The sequence below is a fragment of the Mustela nigripes genome, chromosome 7 (genome assembly GCF_022355385.1).
Source record: "Mustela nigripes isolate SB6536 chromosome 7, MUSNIG.SB6536, whole genome shotgun sequence".
Lineage (NCBI taxonomy): Eukaryota > Metazoa > Chordata > Mammalia > Carnivora > Mustelidae > Mustela > Mustela nigripes.
Window position 1 is genome coordinate 111,295,549 of NC_081563.1, and position 17,594 is coordinate 111,313,142.

General features: G+C 50.3%; 2 protein-coding genes across 2 annotated transcripts in view; one reads left to right on the top strand and one right to left on the bottom strand.

The window, feature by feature from the left end:
• Nucleotides 1-1,635: 1,635 nt before the first annotated feature.
• LOC132021772 (inosine triphosphate pyrophosphatase) lies at nt 1,636-12,014 on the bottom strand. The gene is made up of 8 exons (XM_059406639.1): nt 11,640-12,014; nt 9,569-9,626; nt 9,408-9,472; nt 8,711-8,784; nt 7,608-7,639; nt 6,840-6,955; nt 3,266-3,342; nt 1,636-2,110 (listed from the first exon to the last, which is right to left on the bottom strand). Exons 1-8 carry the CDS (start codon nt 11,703-11,705, stop codon nt 1,969-1,971), a joined length of 630 nt encoding a protein of 209 aa, XP_059262622.1. The 5' UTR covers nt 11,706-12,014; the 3' UTR covers nt 1,636-1,968.
• A 2,775-nt stretch (nt 12,015-14,789) lies between these two features.
• Nucleotides 14,790-17,594, top strand: part of LOC132022409 (DDRGK domain-containing protein 1-like) — a 9,721-nt gene continuing 6,916 nt past the window's right edge. The window contains exons 1-2 of the mRNA XM_059407669.1: nt 14,790-14,954; nt 16,143-16,363. Coding sequence (XP_059263652.1) covers nt 14,864-14,954; nt 16,143-16,363 — 312 coding nt within the window. The 5' untranslated portion in view covers nt 14,790-14,863. The remainder of the gene's footprint in view (nt 14,955-16,142; nt 16,364-17,594) is intronic.

The window sequence follows — 17,594 nt, forward strand, 5'->3', positions numbered from 1 at the left end:
GGCATGCGGTCCTTTGGGGTCCCCTCCCCAGTGGCCTGCGTGTTCCCTCCAGGTAGGGCCGTATCCAGAATCACCAGGCGGGGAGCAGACAAGCCCCTAGCATTGCACATCTGAGCCCCAGCCAGACAGTACTCTGCACCAAGGAGACAATTCAGAGGAGGCTGGGCTGCTGGCCCTTCCTGGGGCAACAACCCAGCCAAGCCTCGCAGGCAAGTGGGGAGCACAGAAACAATGTTTTGTCCTCGCCCACACACACTGATGCACCTTAGGGGAGGAAACAACAGTTAAATGCAGGCCCTGGGCCATGCTGCCAGGACTGAGGAACAGCAAAGGAAGGGACATTCTCCAGACCTGCCTACCAGTCCAGAAATAAGCCTGGGAGTGACCCCCCAGCATTACGCTCCCTCCACTCCCATTGCACACAACAGGCTTTTCCGAATTTCCTTGGGGTGGGCCCCTCCTCCTTACCAAAGAAACACCTGAGGGAAAGGAAAGGGAGCTGCCCCAGGGCCCTCAAGTCCCTCCCAGGACTGGCTTCCCTAGGGCCTGTGAGGACCTGGGGCAGCTGAGGCAGACTTCCTGCGCGGGGCCTGGAGGTCCCAGGCTGAACCATGCTGTGTCCTCTCAACTCGAATGGAGACTCCATGCCCTGTCCCTGCCATAAAAACGGACCTGGCATCATTAAGAACCAACATTTTAGAGGAGCGCCTGGGTGGCTCAGTGGGTTAAAGCCTCTGCCTTCGGCTCAGGTCATGGTTCCCGGGTTCCTGGGATCGAGCCCTGCATCAGGTTCCCTGCTCAGCAGAGAGCCTGCTTCCCTTCCTCCCTCTCTGCCTACTTGTGATCTCTGTCAAGTAAATAAATAAAATCTTAAAAAAAAAAAAAAAACATTTTAGGGGCACCTGTAATCTCAGTCGGTTAGGCGTCCAACTCTTGATTTCGGTTCAGGTCATGATCTCAGGGTTCTGAGATCAAACCCCACGCCCAGCACAGAATTGGGTGTGGCACCTGCTTGAGATTCTTTCTGTCTCTCAAAAAAAAAAAAAGAAAAACCCCGGGCGCCTGGGTGGCTCAGTGGGTTAAGCCGCTGCCTTCGGCTCAGGTCATGATCTCAGAGTCCTGGGATCGAGTCCCGCGTCGGGCTCTCTGCTCAGCAGGGAGCCTGCTTCCCTCTCTCTCTCTGCCTGCCTCTCCATCTACTTGTGATTTCTCTCTGTCAAAAAATACATAAAATCTTTACAAACAAAAAAAAAATAAAAAAAAAAAAAAAGCCCCAAAACAAAACCCCACCTCAACACTTTAGTTGCTCTGATGTTACACTGAAATACAGCTGAAGCACTCAACATCTGCACTGCCCACCCCCCAACCTGGCAAACACCGTGGAGGGCAGCTGGGGGGTGGCCTCCCTCCCTGGGTGGTGGGCAGCATGGGTCAAGGACAAGGTCAAGGTCATGAGCATGGACAAGGTCCGCTCACAAGCTGAGACTTGGAGAATGAGAGGAAAGATGTGATACTCCAGTGAGCACGGTCACATGAACACCTATAGCTGCTACCCTCGTCCCACCCTCGCCCCCCGAGCTTCGAGGTCTCCTGCTCCTGCCAAAAGAGATTCAGGGGACAGACAACTGCCCGGGGTAGGTTTCAAAGCGGATATATCCAGTTTATTCTGGGGGCAAGTGCCTTCCAGTATTTTTATTTCTGCCACTTCAAAAATGTCGAGGGCGATTTGTTTCTGCCCAAGCCCTCGGACCCACCATGGCCAGTTTTAACATCCAAGTCCTTTCAGGATCCCAGGCCAGGAGGCTGTAGGAGGGACCACTGAATCCCCAAGGGCCCCAAGTTCCTCCAAGCAGAGCCAGCTGCTCCTCCAAACAGGGCTGGCGAGGCTGTCTAACCCCCCTCTAGAAAGTAGAGACCAGGAAGGCAGTACTTGGAGGACTGCCTGTCTGATGGCTTGGAGGCGGCAGGCTAGCCTTCCCCAGTTCCCCGGCCAGGGCGATCATCACCAACTACTGGGGCATCGAGGCTGCCAAGGTATTTCTGCAGCTCAAGCAAGGCCCGGAAGCGATGGGAGATGGTGTTCTTCTCAGCTTTGGGTATCTCTGCATACCTAAGGGGTGACAACAGCAGCTCAGAGGAGCCCAGATTTGGGGGTATGCATCCCTCACCCATCCTGGAGCCCAGAGATCAAGGAGTCGCCAGGAAAGGGTGATGGAGCCACCAGCTCCCAGCAGCCAGAGTTAATTTTTAAAAAAACCGGAGAGTTTTAAATTCCCCTGGAAATGGAAACCCATATTAACGAATGTGGAAGGATGTCAGACTTGCCCGAGTGTGTCCAAAAGTCGCTAGGGGAAGCCGGAGACAGGGGGATGAGCTGCGTGTTTGATCAGCTTTGTCATCTGTTGACAGGAAGCAGTGAGGCCTGACAGAGCAAACTCGAGAGTCTCCTCTCTTGTACTGTGGGGGTGGCATGGGACAGCTGGCTAGTGGCCTCTCCTCCGTGTTAGGGCTCCAGTGAGGACCCACACCCCACCTGGGTGTTGCAGATCCGTGATGTCCATGCTGTGGCCACTAGCCGCAAGTGGCCATGTACATGGAAATTAACTGTCATCAACTAAGACTATTTTCAGTCCCGAAGTCATACTGGATAGCCACAAGTTGGCTTGAACAGTGGAGAAAGATCATTTCTCTATCTTGCATTCTTGGATGGTGCTGTTTCATATCATCCTCAGCCCTTTCTGGCTACTGGGAGGCTTCAGGCCACCCTCCTTTAAGGGCCCCTCTAGCCTAGCACACTTGATTCCAATAACAGTAAACATGTCCACTGCAAATGGTGGGGGGCATGAGGGGTCAGGGGCAATTGATGAGAACACTTGGTGCTGTGGGGGTTTCATGCCACCCCAAAGGCTGGAAATATTAACATTTTTCCAAATTCCATGGGGAAGTCAGATGATCCCACCAAACTGTCAGCTTCATATAGGACAAGCCAAGGGTGAGGGGGAAGGCACTCAAGTCACACAGCTGCTCTGCGGGGAGCTGCAGCCCGAGGGCCCAGAACTCCCGGCGCCGCCTGGCTGCCTCCTACCCTGGAGATCGGCCCACTCAGATTCCTCGCATCCACCCCAGCAGAACTGCCTTCAGCTGGAGCAGCAGCTGAGAGCCGGCCCGCCCATGTCTGCATGCCTGCACTGGGGCAGGGTGCCGGCCCAACCCGGACTGTGGCCATTCCAACCCTACATCCCTGGAAGGAAATAAGGCTCCTTACGTCTGCTCATATCCATCAGGCTGAAAGCAGGGATCCCAGCCAAAGTCTCGGCAGCCTCGGGGCGCCACGATCTGGCCCTGCCAGGGAAAAGAGGGGATAGGTGTATCACTGGGCACAGAGGAGATGCCCTAGCAAGGGAAGGGTAGCCAGTTTGAGTCTAACTAGTTTATGTATTTGGTTAAGTCCCATTTATTCAAAATAATTGGCTTTAGGGCACCTCGGTGGCTCAGTGGGTTAAGCCTCTGCCTTCAGCTCAGGTCATGGTCTCAGGGTCCTGGGATTGACCCCGTGTTGGGCTCTCTGCTCAGCAGGGAGCCTGTTTCCCCCTCTCTCTCTGCCTGCCTCTCTGCCTACTTATGATCTCTCTCTCTCTCTCTGTTAAATAAATAAAATCTTTTTTTTTTTAAGTACTTATTAAAAAAAAATATGGCTTCGAGAAGTCTGTGGTACCTGCCAATGTTTGCTGAATACATAATTTGTATTATGAATCCCATAAATACATATAGGACCACTCTCCCTTCACACACACACACAGGAACCACAAACCTTATCAGCCCACTGATACCTTTGGGGCCACTCTCCCTCTCTCTACAGCTCTGACAAACTGTGACCTCACTGAAGAGAGTCAATGGAAAAACTGACAGAAAACATTTTCTCTGAATAGGAAGGTATGAGATCCTGGACTAGGCAGACAAGCCCTAGGACTGCTACTCATTTTTATTATGTTAAGTGAAATAAATGGCTGCATTTCTCAAACTACAAAGGAGGCTCTAACAATTGAATGAAGAAACAGAAATTACTTTGCACATTGTTCAATACATAAATGAGCTCAGTAACTCTTGACTACAATAGGCAAATTCCAATAGAAAAATGTTACAAAGAGAATCGATTTAATTCAGCACCATGTCATGTTGCCATGAGGATTAAAAATTAGTAAATTAAAAAATACAAGGGAGTGGGGCCTGGGTGGCTCAGCTGGTTAAGCATCTGCCTTCAGCTCAGGTCATGATCCCGGGGTCGCAGCTTGAGCCCCATGTCTCAACAGGGAGTCTGCTTTTCCCTCTCCCTCTGCTCCTGTGCAGCTGCTCTCTCTCAAATAAATAATAAAATCTCTTGAGAAATAAAAAAATATGAGGAAAATGGTAGAAAATGGAGATTAGCCACATAATGGCTAAGTTTTTCAGAACGAAGGCAGATTCCATCAGTGCTGGTGGGGAGCTACGGGACCAAGACCCATTCCTGAGCCACTGTGAACCTTGCACAAATGGTTTTTGAACATTTACAGTGGGGCCGGTAGTGTTTTCAGCCCTGGAGCCATAGCAGACCCAGCCTTGCCCTCCTCAAATGGATGTCTTAAGCAAAACAGGCTTTACACCAGTAAACAAATGAATGATTACAAAATGCAAAGTGCCTTAGAAGGAACAAACAGGGAGCTGGGCTCAAGGATAACAGGATGGAGGGGCCTAGATGGGGAGCTCAGGGAGCAGACAATGTGGCCATGTAAAGTGATGGGCAAAAACATTCCAGGTGGGGGACACAGCTGGTGTTGGGACCCAAGATGGGGATGGGCTCGGCATATGCGTTGTTGAAAGGACAACATGACTGGGTCTGGAAAGTTTGAGTGAGAACGAAACAAGAAGAAACAAAGCCACCGCAGGTTAACATAGAGGCTGGCAAGCAACAAGGTGCTTGAAGTGGGGGAGACGATGGGGAATAGCGGGGACCCCAATTATGGGTCACCCCAGTGACTGTGCCCCATCAGCAGGGATTATGCTTGTTCACAATTCTGATTTTTTAGAGAACACTTCTGTGACAGGGGCAGACAACTAGAATTAATTTTTAAAAATGTAACCTGGGAGGGGCGCCTGGGTGGCTCAGTGGTTTAAGCCGCTGCCTTCGGCTCAGGTCATGATCTCAGGGTCCTGGGATCGAGTCCCGCATCAGGCTCTCTGCTCGGCAGGGAGCCTGCTTCCTCCTTTCTCTCTCTCTCTGCCTGCCTCTCTGCCTACTTGTGATCTCTGTCTGTCAAATAAATAAATAAAATCTTAAAAAAAAAAAAATGTAACCTGGCAATTATAATCCAGCCATCCTGGTTCTGCATAAATATCCCAAAGAACCAAACACAAGATCTCAACAGATATTGGAACATCTGTGTTTGTAGCAACATTATTCATAGCAGCCAAACGTGGAAGAAATCTTAAGTGCCCATCGACAGATAAATGGACAAAACAAATGTGCAAATACCCACAATGGATATTATTCAGCCATAGTAAAAAGGAGGAGTTCTCTCTGATATGAAGAATATGAGAGGCAGGGTGGGGGGGTTTAGGGGGTAGGGGAGGAAAAATGAAACAAGATGGGTTCGAGGGAGACAAATCATAGGAGACTCTTAATCTCACAAAACAAACTGAGGGTTGTTGGGGGGTGTGGGCGGGGAGGGATAGGGTAGCTGGGTGATGGACATTGGGGAGAGTATGTGCTATGGTGAGTGCTGTGAATGCGTAAGCCTGACAATTCAGACCTGTACCCCTGGGGCAAATAATACATTATATGTTAAATAAATAAAGGAGGAATTCTGTCACTTGCCACCACACAAATGATCCTTGGAGGGCATTATGCTAAGAAATAAGCCAGCCACAAAAAGATAAACACTGTATGCAGGATTCCACTTACATAACGGGTCTGAAGTTGCCAAACTCTTAGAAACAAGGGGGGAACAGCGGTGGCAGGGGGGGTGGGGGGGGGGGGGGAGGGGGGGGGGGTTTGTTCAATGAGTATAGTTTCAGTTTTGCAGGATGAGAAGTTCAAGATCTATGGCACAGCAATGCACAGAGTTAATACCACTGTACCAAATACCTAAAAACGGTGGAGATGGTAATTTTTATGGTTTTTTTAAACCACTATTAAAAAAAAATTAACAAGGCAGGGCATCACGAAATGTCTGTGGGCATCCCCCAAAGGAGCCTCTGGGGAAGGGCTCTGTGGGCTACTCTGGATTTTATCACGAGCAGAAGGCATTGGCAGAGGAGTGATGGGCCAGAAGGCACCGTCCCGACACAAGAAGGGAATGGCTGCGCTGGTGGGGGAGCAGGTCAGCTCCGAGGGTGGTCTGTACCCTGTAAGAAGCAGCTAAACCCAAGGGTCTGATAGGCTGGCGTGGCTGTGCTGAAGGGCAGCTGGGGAAAAGTAAGATTTTACAGGAACATGTGAAGTTGGAAAGGATGTGAGATGTTCAAGGGAAGCCATAGCCTCAGCACTTGGAAAGGGACAGAGCTGGAAGAAATCTGGGCTGTCCACGTCACCTCCGCATTCTGCTTCTTAGGAGGGGACTCCGTGCAGGCCTCAAAGGCCATGAGCCCCTGTGTATCCCTAAAACACGAGCCTCAAAGGTCAAAGAGATTTCACGATTGACAGCACTCCTAGTTGTGAGACCCAGAGGCATGTCTGGGCAAAGCTGTGGGAACTTAACTGGCCATGAGCCCTTCCCACCACCCTCCTGCCTTAGACTCTGGGCCATTGGCTCAAGCTACAGCGCCCTCTGGCGGCCCACGGGGAAAGTAGCGTGAATACGCACCGAGGTTCTGCCCCTGAACAGGCGAACTGGCTCGCTGGGGTCCCCAGTGCTGAGTGCGAAAGTGCAGAGTGCATAGGCAGACTTGTCATCGAAACCAGCCAGGAGCTGGTAGAGACCTGCGGTGGGAGGGAAGGGGGAGTGCAGTGATCTCTGCGCAGCTCAGTTCCCAGCCTCACTCCCCAGCCCTGAGGCCCTGGAGGGGGAGCCACCAGATTTGGGGGAGCTTATACATGTCATCACATAGGTTTATACCTTATCCAGGTTAATACCCTGGAAATTGGATGATGGGGACATGGAGCTCGTTATTTTATTCTACTACTGTACATGTCTGAGATGCTCCATAATTGGAAGTGTTCATAGAAGGACCTAAGGAGGGGACATTCTGGCCCACAAGTGTGATAGGGTATGCACTGCCAGCGCCGCAAGAGAGGCAGCCGGTCCCCCAAGCCTCCAGGCCAGGCCCTGGCTGAGGCAGGAACAGGCCAGGAGTCAGTTGGGCCAAACCTCTCAGCCGGAATCAATGGCAGCCCCCGTGTCTCTCAATCTCACAGTCCCTTCCACCCTTCCCATCCACTCTTCCCGCATCTCAGCACTCCCTGGGGCCGGATGTGCAGGGAAAGTCCAAGCCACAGGTTCCAGACTGGAAAAACTGAGGTGAACAAGGGCTCCATGGTGGGGAGACTCCTGATTACTTAGCTGGAACCCTTCCCCTGGACCACCTCCAGATTTTCAATTCCCAACAGATTAAGAGATAAAACAGATTAATACCTTCAGGCTTTAACTTCTCCAGAAACCATTTTCTGCAAGAGAAATGAAGATGAGTCAGACACCAGGTACAGAAGGATCTTCCTAACATCTTCTCTGGGCTGTGCCCTTCCCACCCTTCTTACCCCACCCACAGGATTAGAGCCCCCAAGACAGGCAGGGGGCATGATAAATAATGTCTTGACTCAAAATGAAGAAGACTAATCCAATAGGAAGGATGGAGGTAAACAGGCAGCGCACAGAAGCATCAATAAAACCTACGGGGAAGGCCTCAACCTCATTGGTAATTAGAAAAATGCAAATTCAGGGATGCCTGGGTGGCTCAATCAGTTAAGCAGCTACCTTCCGCTCAGATCATGGTCTCAGGGTCCTGGGATCAAGCCCCACATCACTTCTTGCTCAGCAGAAAGTCTGCTTCTCCCTCTCCCTTTGCCCACCCCCTACCCCACCGCGTGTGCTCTAGCTCTCTCAAATACATTAAAAAAAAAAAAATCTTAGAAAAAAAAAAGGAAAATGCAAATTCAATCCAAATGCGGTAACACTTCACATTCCCTACATTGCAAAACATTAAAGTCCTAATATTCAGTGCTGGTGAGGATATGGAGCAACATATATGGGTGCTGATGCCTTAGGAAACATATTGGCAATCCAGAAGTTCAAGAAAAACAGATCCGACACCCAGCAGAAGCAGCTCTGTCCATATGCCCTCCAGCCCCTCCAAGGAGCATTCAAAGTGGGGTACATGTACCCTGGAGATACACAAAGGCCATCTGAGGGTGTCCAGGGCACTGAATAGTTTTAAGGAAATCCATTTTCAGATCTCACCTTCCTTATTTCCTTTTTCCTGAAATTGATCTGCCACGAATGTACCTCTCCAGCAGGTGGGGTTCCCCTGGCCCATCTCCTCTTACACAACCACATTCTCACCCTTCACAAAAGAAAGAAAGGTATGCCTCTCCCCCATCCCTAATCCTTCCTCAGGACAATGTGAAATATTGGGATTGACACCAAGATAGTGAATGACCCACAATATCAGGTAACCAATCATTTTGAATTTCAGGTGATTCTGTGGCCAGGGCCCCGCAAAGGGGTGGGGGAGCACTCACATGTAGGGGCCAGGGAGGCCCCCGAGGGCATTGAAGCACAGACAGGTGTCCTCCACCAGTACAGGCCCCTGTACCTGCAAGACAAGGAATCAAAGCCCCGAGACCTGTGACCAGGAGTAGACCCTGTCCCTAACCCCAATTCCCAGGCTACCCAGGCTGAAGCCAGGCCCTCAGCTAGTTGGGATCTACAGCTGCAGCAGTTAACAGCTATAGGAAACAGCCCCTGGCTAATCTCTTATCTTCATTTGAGAGATAGGAATACCAAAAATTTGGCAGGTTGTAAAGCTTACTCCAGGCACAGCAACCAGAGAAGTGCGATTCGCACTCAGACAGCCTGACTCTCCAGAAAGTGTTCTTTTCCAATTCCACAGAGATGTGTGAGTGCAGGGGGAGATATTTGGGGGGAGAAAAAGCAGGCAATGTAATGTAGGCATTTGAAAATCGGAGACAAGTGTGTGCATATGTGTATGCGTGTGCGTGCCTATGTGTGTATTGGTTTATGCAGTAAAGGCTGAGAAAGAAAGGTAGTATTCCTGGACTAACATGAACTTACCCAGTCTAGCTAGGCCTGGGTAAGTCCTTGAAGTTATGACCAGCTGTGCCCACCCTATTATTCTCTCCCTCAGCCCAGCAGGCACAGCCCCCAGGAGCCCCCAGGACCAGAGAAGCAAGTTTGGGACACGTGGGGGGCAAGCACCTGGCGAGCTGCCTCCTGACACTTCTGTATGGAAATCTCATCAGGCTCTCCCTGGTACTCCGGCACTTATTGGAGAAACAGATACATAAAAAGAGAGACAGGTCACAGGGAGACAGGGAAAATCAAGCCATCTTTCAAAAAATAAAACGAAACAGACATACGGTCAATTTTCTGTGCCACCAAAGTGCATGGAGACTTATCGCCCAGAATCTGAATGACCTGTTTCAAAATCAAAGAATATTTATCACCATTTGTTAAAAACTCCCGGTTACTACAGAAGCTGTCACCCACCTTTCTCTTCGGGTAACTCTTCTGCCAGCCCCCTAAAGCTTAGTAAGTCAGGCCCATGAGCCTCACTCCAGACTTCAGGGTCCCACTCCCAGCAGGTCAGCTCCCCCATCCCCTCAGTCTCCTACCCCTCCTACTTCAGGTCTCTCTGTTGATGCTATCCCCCCCACCCAGAATGCCCTCTTCCCTTCTCCCTGCTCCCTAAAACTCTATGTAACCTCCTATTCTGGCAATCCTCCATCAGGGGTTACCCAGAATTCAAGAGGCCTGTGAACCAGGATGGGGGTGGGGGGGATGCCTTTATTTTCACTAACCCCTAGCTAAAATTTAGCATCTCTTTCAATTGTAAATATAGAAAACCAAAATAGCATCAGCAGTTCCTATGACCTCTAAACCTATTAAAATCACAGATGTTGTCATATCCCATTAGAGCTGTAGCAGAGATCTCAAAATATTTACAATCCTATTTGAAAATTATGGTAACTACACACAGGTAGACTGAATTATTTAATGCATTAAAGAATGTATGCTAATCACAAATCACAAATATTGATACTGAGAATTAAACTCTGACAGAATCAATTTCCTTTGTGATCCTATGTATTTTACTTTGTACATTTAAAAATCTTTTCTTGAAAAATGGTCCATAGGCCTCATCAGCCTGCCAGGGGAGTGCTATGGGATGAAGAGTTAAGACACCCTGTTCCGAGGGTGGGGGAGAAAAGAAAAGGGGAAAAAAAATTAAAAAAAGACACCCTGTCCTAAGCCAACTTCAAGTCCATCTTCTCCAGTGCGCCTCCTCTCGCCATTCTAGCCTCTTCTTAAAACGTAGGCAGTCACATTCTCAACCAGAGACAGAGATGGGCTTGGGAGCTGGCACCCACTATTCCCCAGGGTGGCACTACTTGTCTGTTTGACTGGCCTGGCCTTAGGATCCCAAACTTTTTATCAGCACAGGGCTCTTGCTCTTGAGGACACCCTGTACTAGCACAGAAGTGCATCATTTCCTATGCTGTGGACAATGAAGAGTCGTCCCCTAATGACTGGGTCCCACCTCTAAGCCTCAACATATCTAGTGGATGTCACCCTGATTCTGTACCATGACCCACCTCCTTGGCCATGGCTAACTGAGCAGGGGGCAAATCTTTGACCCAAGGCTAATGAGAGCTAATGTATGTCAGAAGGCTCACTGCTCCCTCCACCAGAAGCGAAATAAGCAGAAAAACGTTTCCTAGGAAAGGGATGGGCATCCACGGGGAACTACGAGGACAAGACAGGCCCTCAGGAGACTCCTCAAGTCTTGTGAGATATCGTAACATTGTATTCCCAGAAGAGCCTCCTGGTGGTTGACATGAGCTCCCTGTGTGTCTCTATTATTTGCAGCCAAAGGCTATCCATCCACCTGCAGAACTCTCACAACTAGCCACAAATTCCCAGAGGCAGGAACTTTGGATCTAAAGTCTTCTTCACTTCTCCTCCCCATTGCGTTGTGTGAAACCGACCTTCCAAATCATCCCCATTTCCCCGTGGGGCGTGGAGGGCTGTTTGCTTGCCTGCCCCACGCTCTGCCTGGCCCCTGCCCCTCCTAGGTCGGCAGCGGGGTCTGGATCAGCTCGAAAGGGGTGTCAAGAGTCCCGGTTTGGGGTGTAACCCAATAGATGAGGTACTAAGGATCCCGCACTCCTTTGGCTCCCGCAGCTCCCGAGCTCGCGAGCCTGGTTCTGTCAACGCCCGAATTCTATTAAGGCCAACCACCGGCCAGCCCCATTCCGCACCCACGGTCGTTTCACTCAGCGCGGCCCAACCCAATCCACACGCCCGGGTCGGCCTCTCCAGCCCCCTCCGCCCGGAGGCCGCTTCTCCGCCCGATCCCCCGCGGGCCCTACCCCGCGCTCCCCCCCCCCCCAGCCGCCCACTGGCCGGGCTCCCGCGCCCTCCCAGCACCTCCTCCAGCTTCTTGGCGTTCCCCGTGACAAACACGATTTTTTTCCCGGCCAAGGAGACCGCCATGCTGACTCCGACTACCCTGCAGACCCAACGGAAGTCCTTTGCTTCGAGGGGGAGGCACTTCCGGCTGGCGCGGAGGCCGGCGGCGCACACTCGAGCCGGGGCTCCCACCGAACGCCTCTCGTGTTACCCTCAGCCTCGCTGCCTTCGGGAGAAGAGGCTGTCCCGGGCGTCCGGCTTCCTTGCTCAAATCCTGGAGAACAGAGCGCCCCTTTTCCGGACGAGCGGCCTGGGGCGCCGGGCGCTACAAGGGAGGGAAATGGCGAGGCCCGTCTGCGACCAGAATTGCTGGGTCTTCCCGGGACTGGCAGTCGACTGCGTTGAGATCAGCCCCCCCCTCCCCCGACCCCGGCTAAGGGGCGCTCTCTTCGAAGAGGAGAAGGGACCGTTGCAGCCCTCGGCCCCACCCCTGCTTTCTCTCCTCTGTGGGAAGGGGGCACGGAGGGAGGCAAAGAACCTGCACGGTAATGAGTTGCAGTCCTGTGCTCGGGACGGTTCATCGTCTCCGCGAGCGCCTCCAAATCTGCCTCTGAGAGCGCTTTTCTTCTGGGCAAGGGCAGCAAACCTCGCCTCACCTCACCTCCAGACCCACCCTCTCTTCCTTGCCAGCCAGCTCTGATGACCTTGACTGTGGATTTAAAAAAGAACTTGTTTTAAATTAAGGCATAATTAACATGTCACAGTATGTTAGTTTCAGGTGTACAACTAATGATTTGATATTTGTATACATTTGGGAACATTCACCTCAGTGAGTCTGGTTAACATGGATCACCTTCCATAGTTAAATATATATATATATATATTTTTCTTTTTTCTTGTGAGGAGAACCTTTAGACTTTACTCTCAGCAACTTTCAAATATGCAGTACAGTATTGTTAACTGTAGTCAGCATATTACTTACCATGCTGTACATCTCCAGGATTATTTTATAACGAAGTTTATACCTTTCAGCCCCCTTCACCCACTATCCCCTAACCCAACTACAGATCTGCTCTCTGTAAATTTGAGCTTATTTTTTGTTTTTTTCAGATCCAACTACTTGCCTTTGAATTTAAATTTGGCATAGCCTAAAGCTTCTTCTCAACATCTCCCAAGCTTGGGACTTCAGTATTTCAATTCCATTCCCTCATCCCTACAGCCTCTCACATCTATCATGCCTTCCCTTAGCCAGATCTTTGCATCCTGAATTCTACCTCTAAAAGAGTTCCCTGATCAGTCCCTTCTCTCCATCCCCACTACAACTGTCTGAACCCAGCCCTGTTTGGTTCCTCTGGACCAGGGCAGCAGCTATTTCACTGTTGTTCTCCCAGCCATCTTCCTCCCCCTCCACAAACCTTAAATAATATGCTTGGGGTCCAGGACTCTGAGAACCTGAGAACTCTAAATGAAAACTGTAAAAATGGTTATCTGTTTGAGGCAGCAAGGAAGAGTTATCTCTATTGACAGTTTGTTGTTTTGACCTCCCAGAAACTTTCTGTGCATGTGCAAATTACACACAAAAATGTATAAAGTCTTACTTTTTAGTTTTTTTTTAAAAAGTTTGCTTTTTAGAAATCACTATACCCATTGTGGGGCTCAAAGCCACGACCCTGAGATGGTGAGTTTGAGTCACATGCCCTTCCAACTAAGCCAGCCAGGTGCCCCAAAATTTTTAGGTTTTTTAAAAGATTTTATTTATTTGAGAGACAGTGTGCACGCATGTGTGCACAAGAAGGGGGCGCAGTGGAAGGGAGCAGCAGAGGGAGAAGGAGAAGTATATTCCCCACGGAGCAGGGAGCCCAATGTGGAGCTCTGTGCCAGGACCCTAGGATCATGACCTGAGCCAAAGGCAGATGCTTAACCAACTGAGCCACCTGGTGCCCCTAATTTTTAGTTTTATAATAAAAATTTTATTATGGGAAATTTCAAACTTAAACAAAAATGTCAAACTTTACAAAAAATAGAAAAGAGCAGTAGAATGAGGAAACATACCCATTACCCAACTTTAATAATTTTCAACATTTGCTATTTTTATTTCACCTATTCTGGCCTATTTGCTTGCTTAAAATTTAAAAATGTAAATTATGAAATATTCCAGAGTTACAGGAAATAATAAAATAGATGCATAAGTTCCACTATTCCAGCTTAACAAATGTTAAAATGTTCACATGGTGCCATCTTTTTTCAAATCTTACACTTCATACCATTGTTCCTTGGATCTTTGTATTATCACACACTCAAAGAGCTTCATACTACTGTTACAGCAAATCCGCAGTAGATTTTTACTTTTTCAAAAATCTTGAGTTTACATACTGTCCCCAGGTTTTTTCTGCAATTTTATTGAGGTATAATTACTACCTAGTTTCTAAATAATTCTTTTTTTAAGATTTTATTTATTTATTAGAGAGCATGGACAAGGGGAACGGCTGAGGGAGAGGGAGAAGCAGGCTCCCCACTGAGCAGGGAACCGGGCAGGACCCTGTGATCATGACCCCAGCTGCAGGCAAACGCTTAGCCAACTGAGCTACCCAGGAGACCCTTTCTAAATAATTCTTAAGAATTAAAGGGAAATTAAATTCCACGGGTACTTAAATTTTGAGTGCTCACTATGGAAAACTGGGTCACAAATTCTCGTAGTAGTCTAATAAAGCTAATTTTATACTAAAATGGGTATAAAGTTGCAGGTGTGGGTACAAAAATAATATCACAACTCATTTAAATATAAGATTTGTTCTCTTCTCCTCCCCTCTCTTCTTTTTACGAAATCATATGTCACAGATATAGGCAAAGCTCTGCCCCAAATCTCATCCATCGTTTTCCCTCCTCCCAACATCTATCTTGAAATTGGTATCATTCCTTAGCATTTTTTTGTACTTTTTCTACATATGTATGTTTCTATAAACGCTTTGCGATATTGCTTAATGCTTTTAAAACACATATAAATGTGGCACAGCACAAAATCGTTTGAGAACATTTCCAGTTATGAGTATTCATATGCCCCCCAAATTCCTTTTACAGTGAAAAATTGAGGCGTCTCTAGGGAGAGCGCGGCCTGGGCGGGGCCCCGGCGGGTGGGCGGAGTTTAGAGTTGGAAACGGGTGGGGCCATACAGCCGTTGGGCGGGGCCCGGGAGATCCGGGGCCTCCGGGTGGACGCGCCGGTTCCGCCTGGAAGCTGCTGTCATGGTGGCCCCCGTGGTGTACCTGGTGGCGGCGGCTCTGCTTGTCGGCCTTATCTTTTTCCTGACTCACAGCCGGGGCCGGACGACAGCAGGTAGGAGAAGCCGCCGCTCCAGGGCCGGTGGGGCCGCGTTCTCTGGCCTCCTGAGCCTTTGTAGGCCGTCGCACCGCGGTTCCTGCGCATGCGCTGGGCTGCCCGGCTGGACTGACGAGTGCTCCGCGCCGGTCGCTCTTGTCCTGTTGCAGGCCCGTTGCACGCCTGCGCATACCTGCGCGTCGCGGACGCGGTGGTGAGCCGCAGTGCAGCAACTCTACTCGCGGACGGAATGGCAGCTCCCCTACACCTTCCCCCCCAGTCTCAAAGATAGTCTCACTCAATCCCTGTCCTCGCCCCCCGGCACTCTAGACTCAAAGGGGCCCGGTCCCCTGGTGAACATGCTCCCCCATCCGTCATTGGGTCTCTCCCCTGTGCGCCCCTAGGAGAGACCGCAGGGTTGTTCCGTCCCACCCAGGCTGGCTCCAGAGCAGGTGCCAAGAAGGGGGCCCTTGAGTATACTGTGCCTACCTACGAGCTGTAACTCCCTGAATCTCTCTCTTTACGCCTCAAAGAGAGCACCTGTGCACCCTTCTCTCTCCTGCACCCCGACCAGGAGCTCAGGTCATCTGCTAGGGTATAGAACAGATGTGCATATCATCTTCCATCCCCCATTTCTTGTCAGTATGTGGGTTTGTGTATATGTCTCTTCTCCTCTCTGGGCCCACAGGCTACTTGAGAGCACTTATATGCTCCAAGGGCAGGGGTCGGGCAGGTGGAGAGAGCTGAAGTAAGGCAGATAGCCAGGAAATCTTCCTGGAAGGGAGGCCTCATTCCCCAGGTGTGCTCCCGGGTGGCATGCCTTATAAAACTATGGCAGGTGGTGTTAGGCAGGCAAGAAATAAATGCAGTCTTGAAGTAGGCATTCAGATGTAGTCTGGAGAAGTCAGGGTGAGCTTCCTGGAGGAAGTTGGCCTTCATCTCCCCCTCCAGGGTGGTAGTCTTCTGGCCAGCTGGCTGGAAAGGTATTGACAAAGGCAGGAGGGAACAGGTGATCCTGCTGCAAAGGACCAAGGTGTGGGTCTGGGTTATAAAGGCCCTTATGATCTGAGAAACTGGGGCTTTGTGCTTTAGGCTGCCATAAACTGGAGGAAGTTGAGTGGAGGGTGAGGCTTCCAGGGTGCTGGTCTCCTGCCATCAGGTGGGTTGGACTGCTAGACAGTTGTGTGGTTTCTCTCTTCCCTACAGCCGGCCAGGAGCCATTGCACAATGAGGAGCTGCCGGTAGTAGCAGGCTCAGTGGCCCAGCCTCAGCCCCTGGAGCCTGAGGAGCAGAGAACTGGGGGCAGGCCCCGGCGCCGGAGGGATTTGGGCAGCCGCCTGCAGGCCCAGCGCCGAGCCCAGCATGTCACCTGGGCAGAGGTGGATGAGAATGAGGAGGAAGCCATCATCCCAGGTGAGAAGGGCCCAGCCTAGAGGAGAAAGGGGCTGGTTTAGGGCATGAAGGGACCTCCAAAGCTGGGTGGAAGAATGGGATGTGAAGCTATAGTGTAGGAGACATGTCTGGGAGCGAAAGGATAGGGTTGGGGGAGAGGAGACATGGGACCCATCCTTTGGTCCTGGTTCTGGACCCTGACCAGCAATTCTGGACCCTGATCCCTATTCCATTGGGCTAGCCCCCTCTTCCTTCATTTTGGCTTTCAGTGTCTAAGCAAGAGGACAGGGGTCTTTAGATTGACCTAGATAGTTCCTCAGCCCACTTCTTATATCCCAGCACCTTACTGGTCTGGGCACAGTCATTTTCTGAGAACCTCACTCTAGGACCAGAGTACCCAGCTAAGAGCCTCTGCAGTTCCTGAGGTGAGGTCACCTGTAATCCTAGAAGGGTTTAGGGTTGGGGACATTTTTTTGATGAAGTTTCCATATCCCTGGGAGACCGACAGAGGCCCTCAGATTTTGGGAAAAAATATCTCTTCTGCAGTGCTCAAACCTGGCTTGAGCCTGAAGAAGGGGCACTTGGGACTTTTGCCCTGGTACTTTTGGGAATTAGCCCGTTAGCTCAAAAAAGAGGCAGTCTGTGGTGCCATTCCTCTTGTCTCAGACTTAGGATCAGACATCTCTGCTGCTTGGGCATCAACAGGTTTTGGTTTTTAAATTCCATTTATTTGAGAGAGAGAGTGCACACATGCACATACATATGCATGCTTGTAGCACAAGCAGGGGGAGGAGCAGATAGGGAGGGGAAAAGTACGGGGGAATCTCAAACAGATGCCACACTGAGTGCAGAGCCAGAGGCAGGGCTTGAGATCATGACCTGAGCCAAAATCAAGATTTAGGGGCCCCCCAGGTACCCCAACAAATCTTTAACTTTTAGCTGGCCCTAACTTTAGGTAGTCTTGGGGTTGGAGCTGTCTTTTTGGCCAGGGGCTGAGCCCAGAACCCTTAGCAGTTCCTGAACAGAGTGAGGACAATTTTAGATACGAGACAGGGATACATTTCCCCATGAGGCCATCCTTCCCTGAGGTTTGGCTCAGAGACAAACGAGAGAAGTCCGCAAGCCCAAACATCCCTGCCTGTGATTTTCAGATGCTCGGATATTGGAACCTGACATCTCCCTTTTCATGGTGATGCACTGGCTAAAGTTGCTATCTGTTCCCTTGCCCCATGATTCCCTCACCTTTCCCCTACCTTACCCTCTACC

Coding starts and splice junctions, on each gene's coding strand:
- LOC132021772 (XM_059406639.1), bottom strand. CDS start 11,705: ATGGCGGTCTCCTTGGCCGGGAAAAAAATCGTGTTTGTCACGGGGAAC. Junction 8,785..9,407: donor GTCAGGAGGCAGCTCGCCAG/GTGCTTGCCCCC, acceptor CTTGTCTTGCAG/GTACAGGGGCCTGTACTGGT. Junction 6,956..7,607: donor GGAGAAGTTAAAGCCTGAAG/GTATTAATCTGT, acceptor CTCCCACCGCAG/GTCTCTACCAGCTCCTGGCT.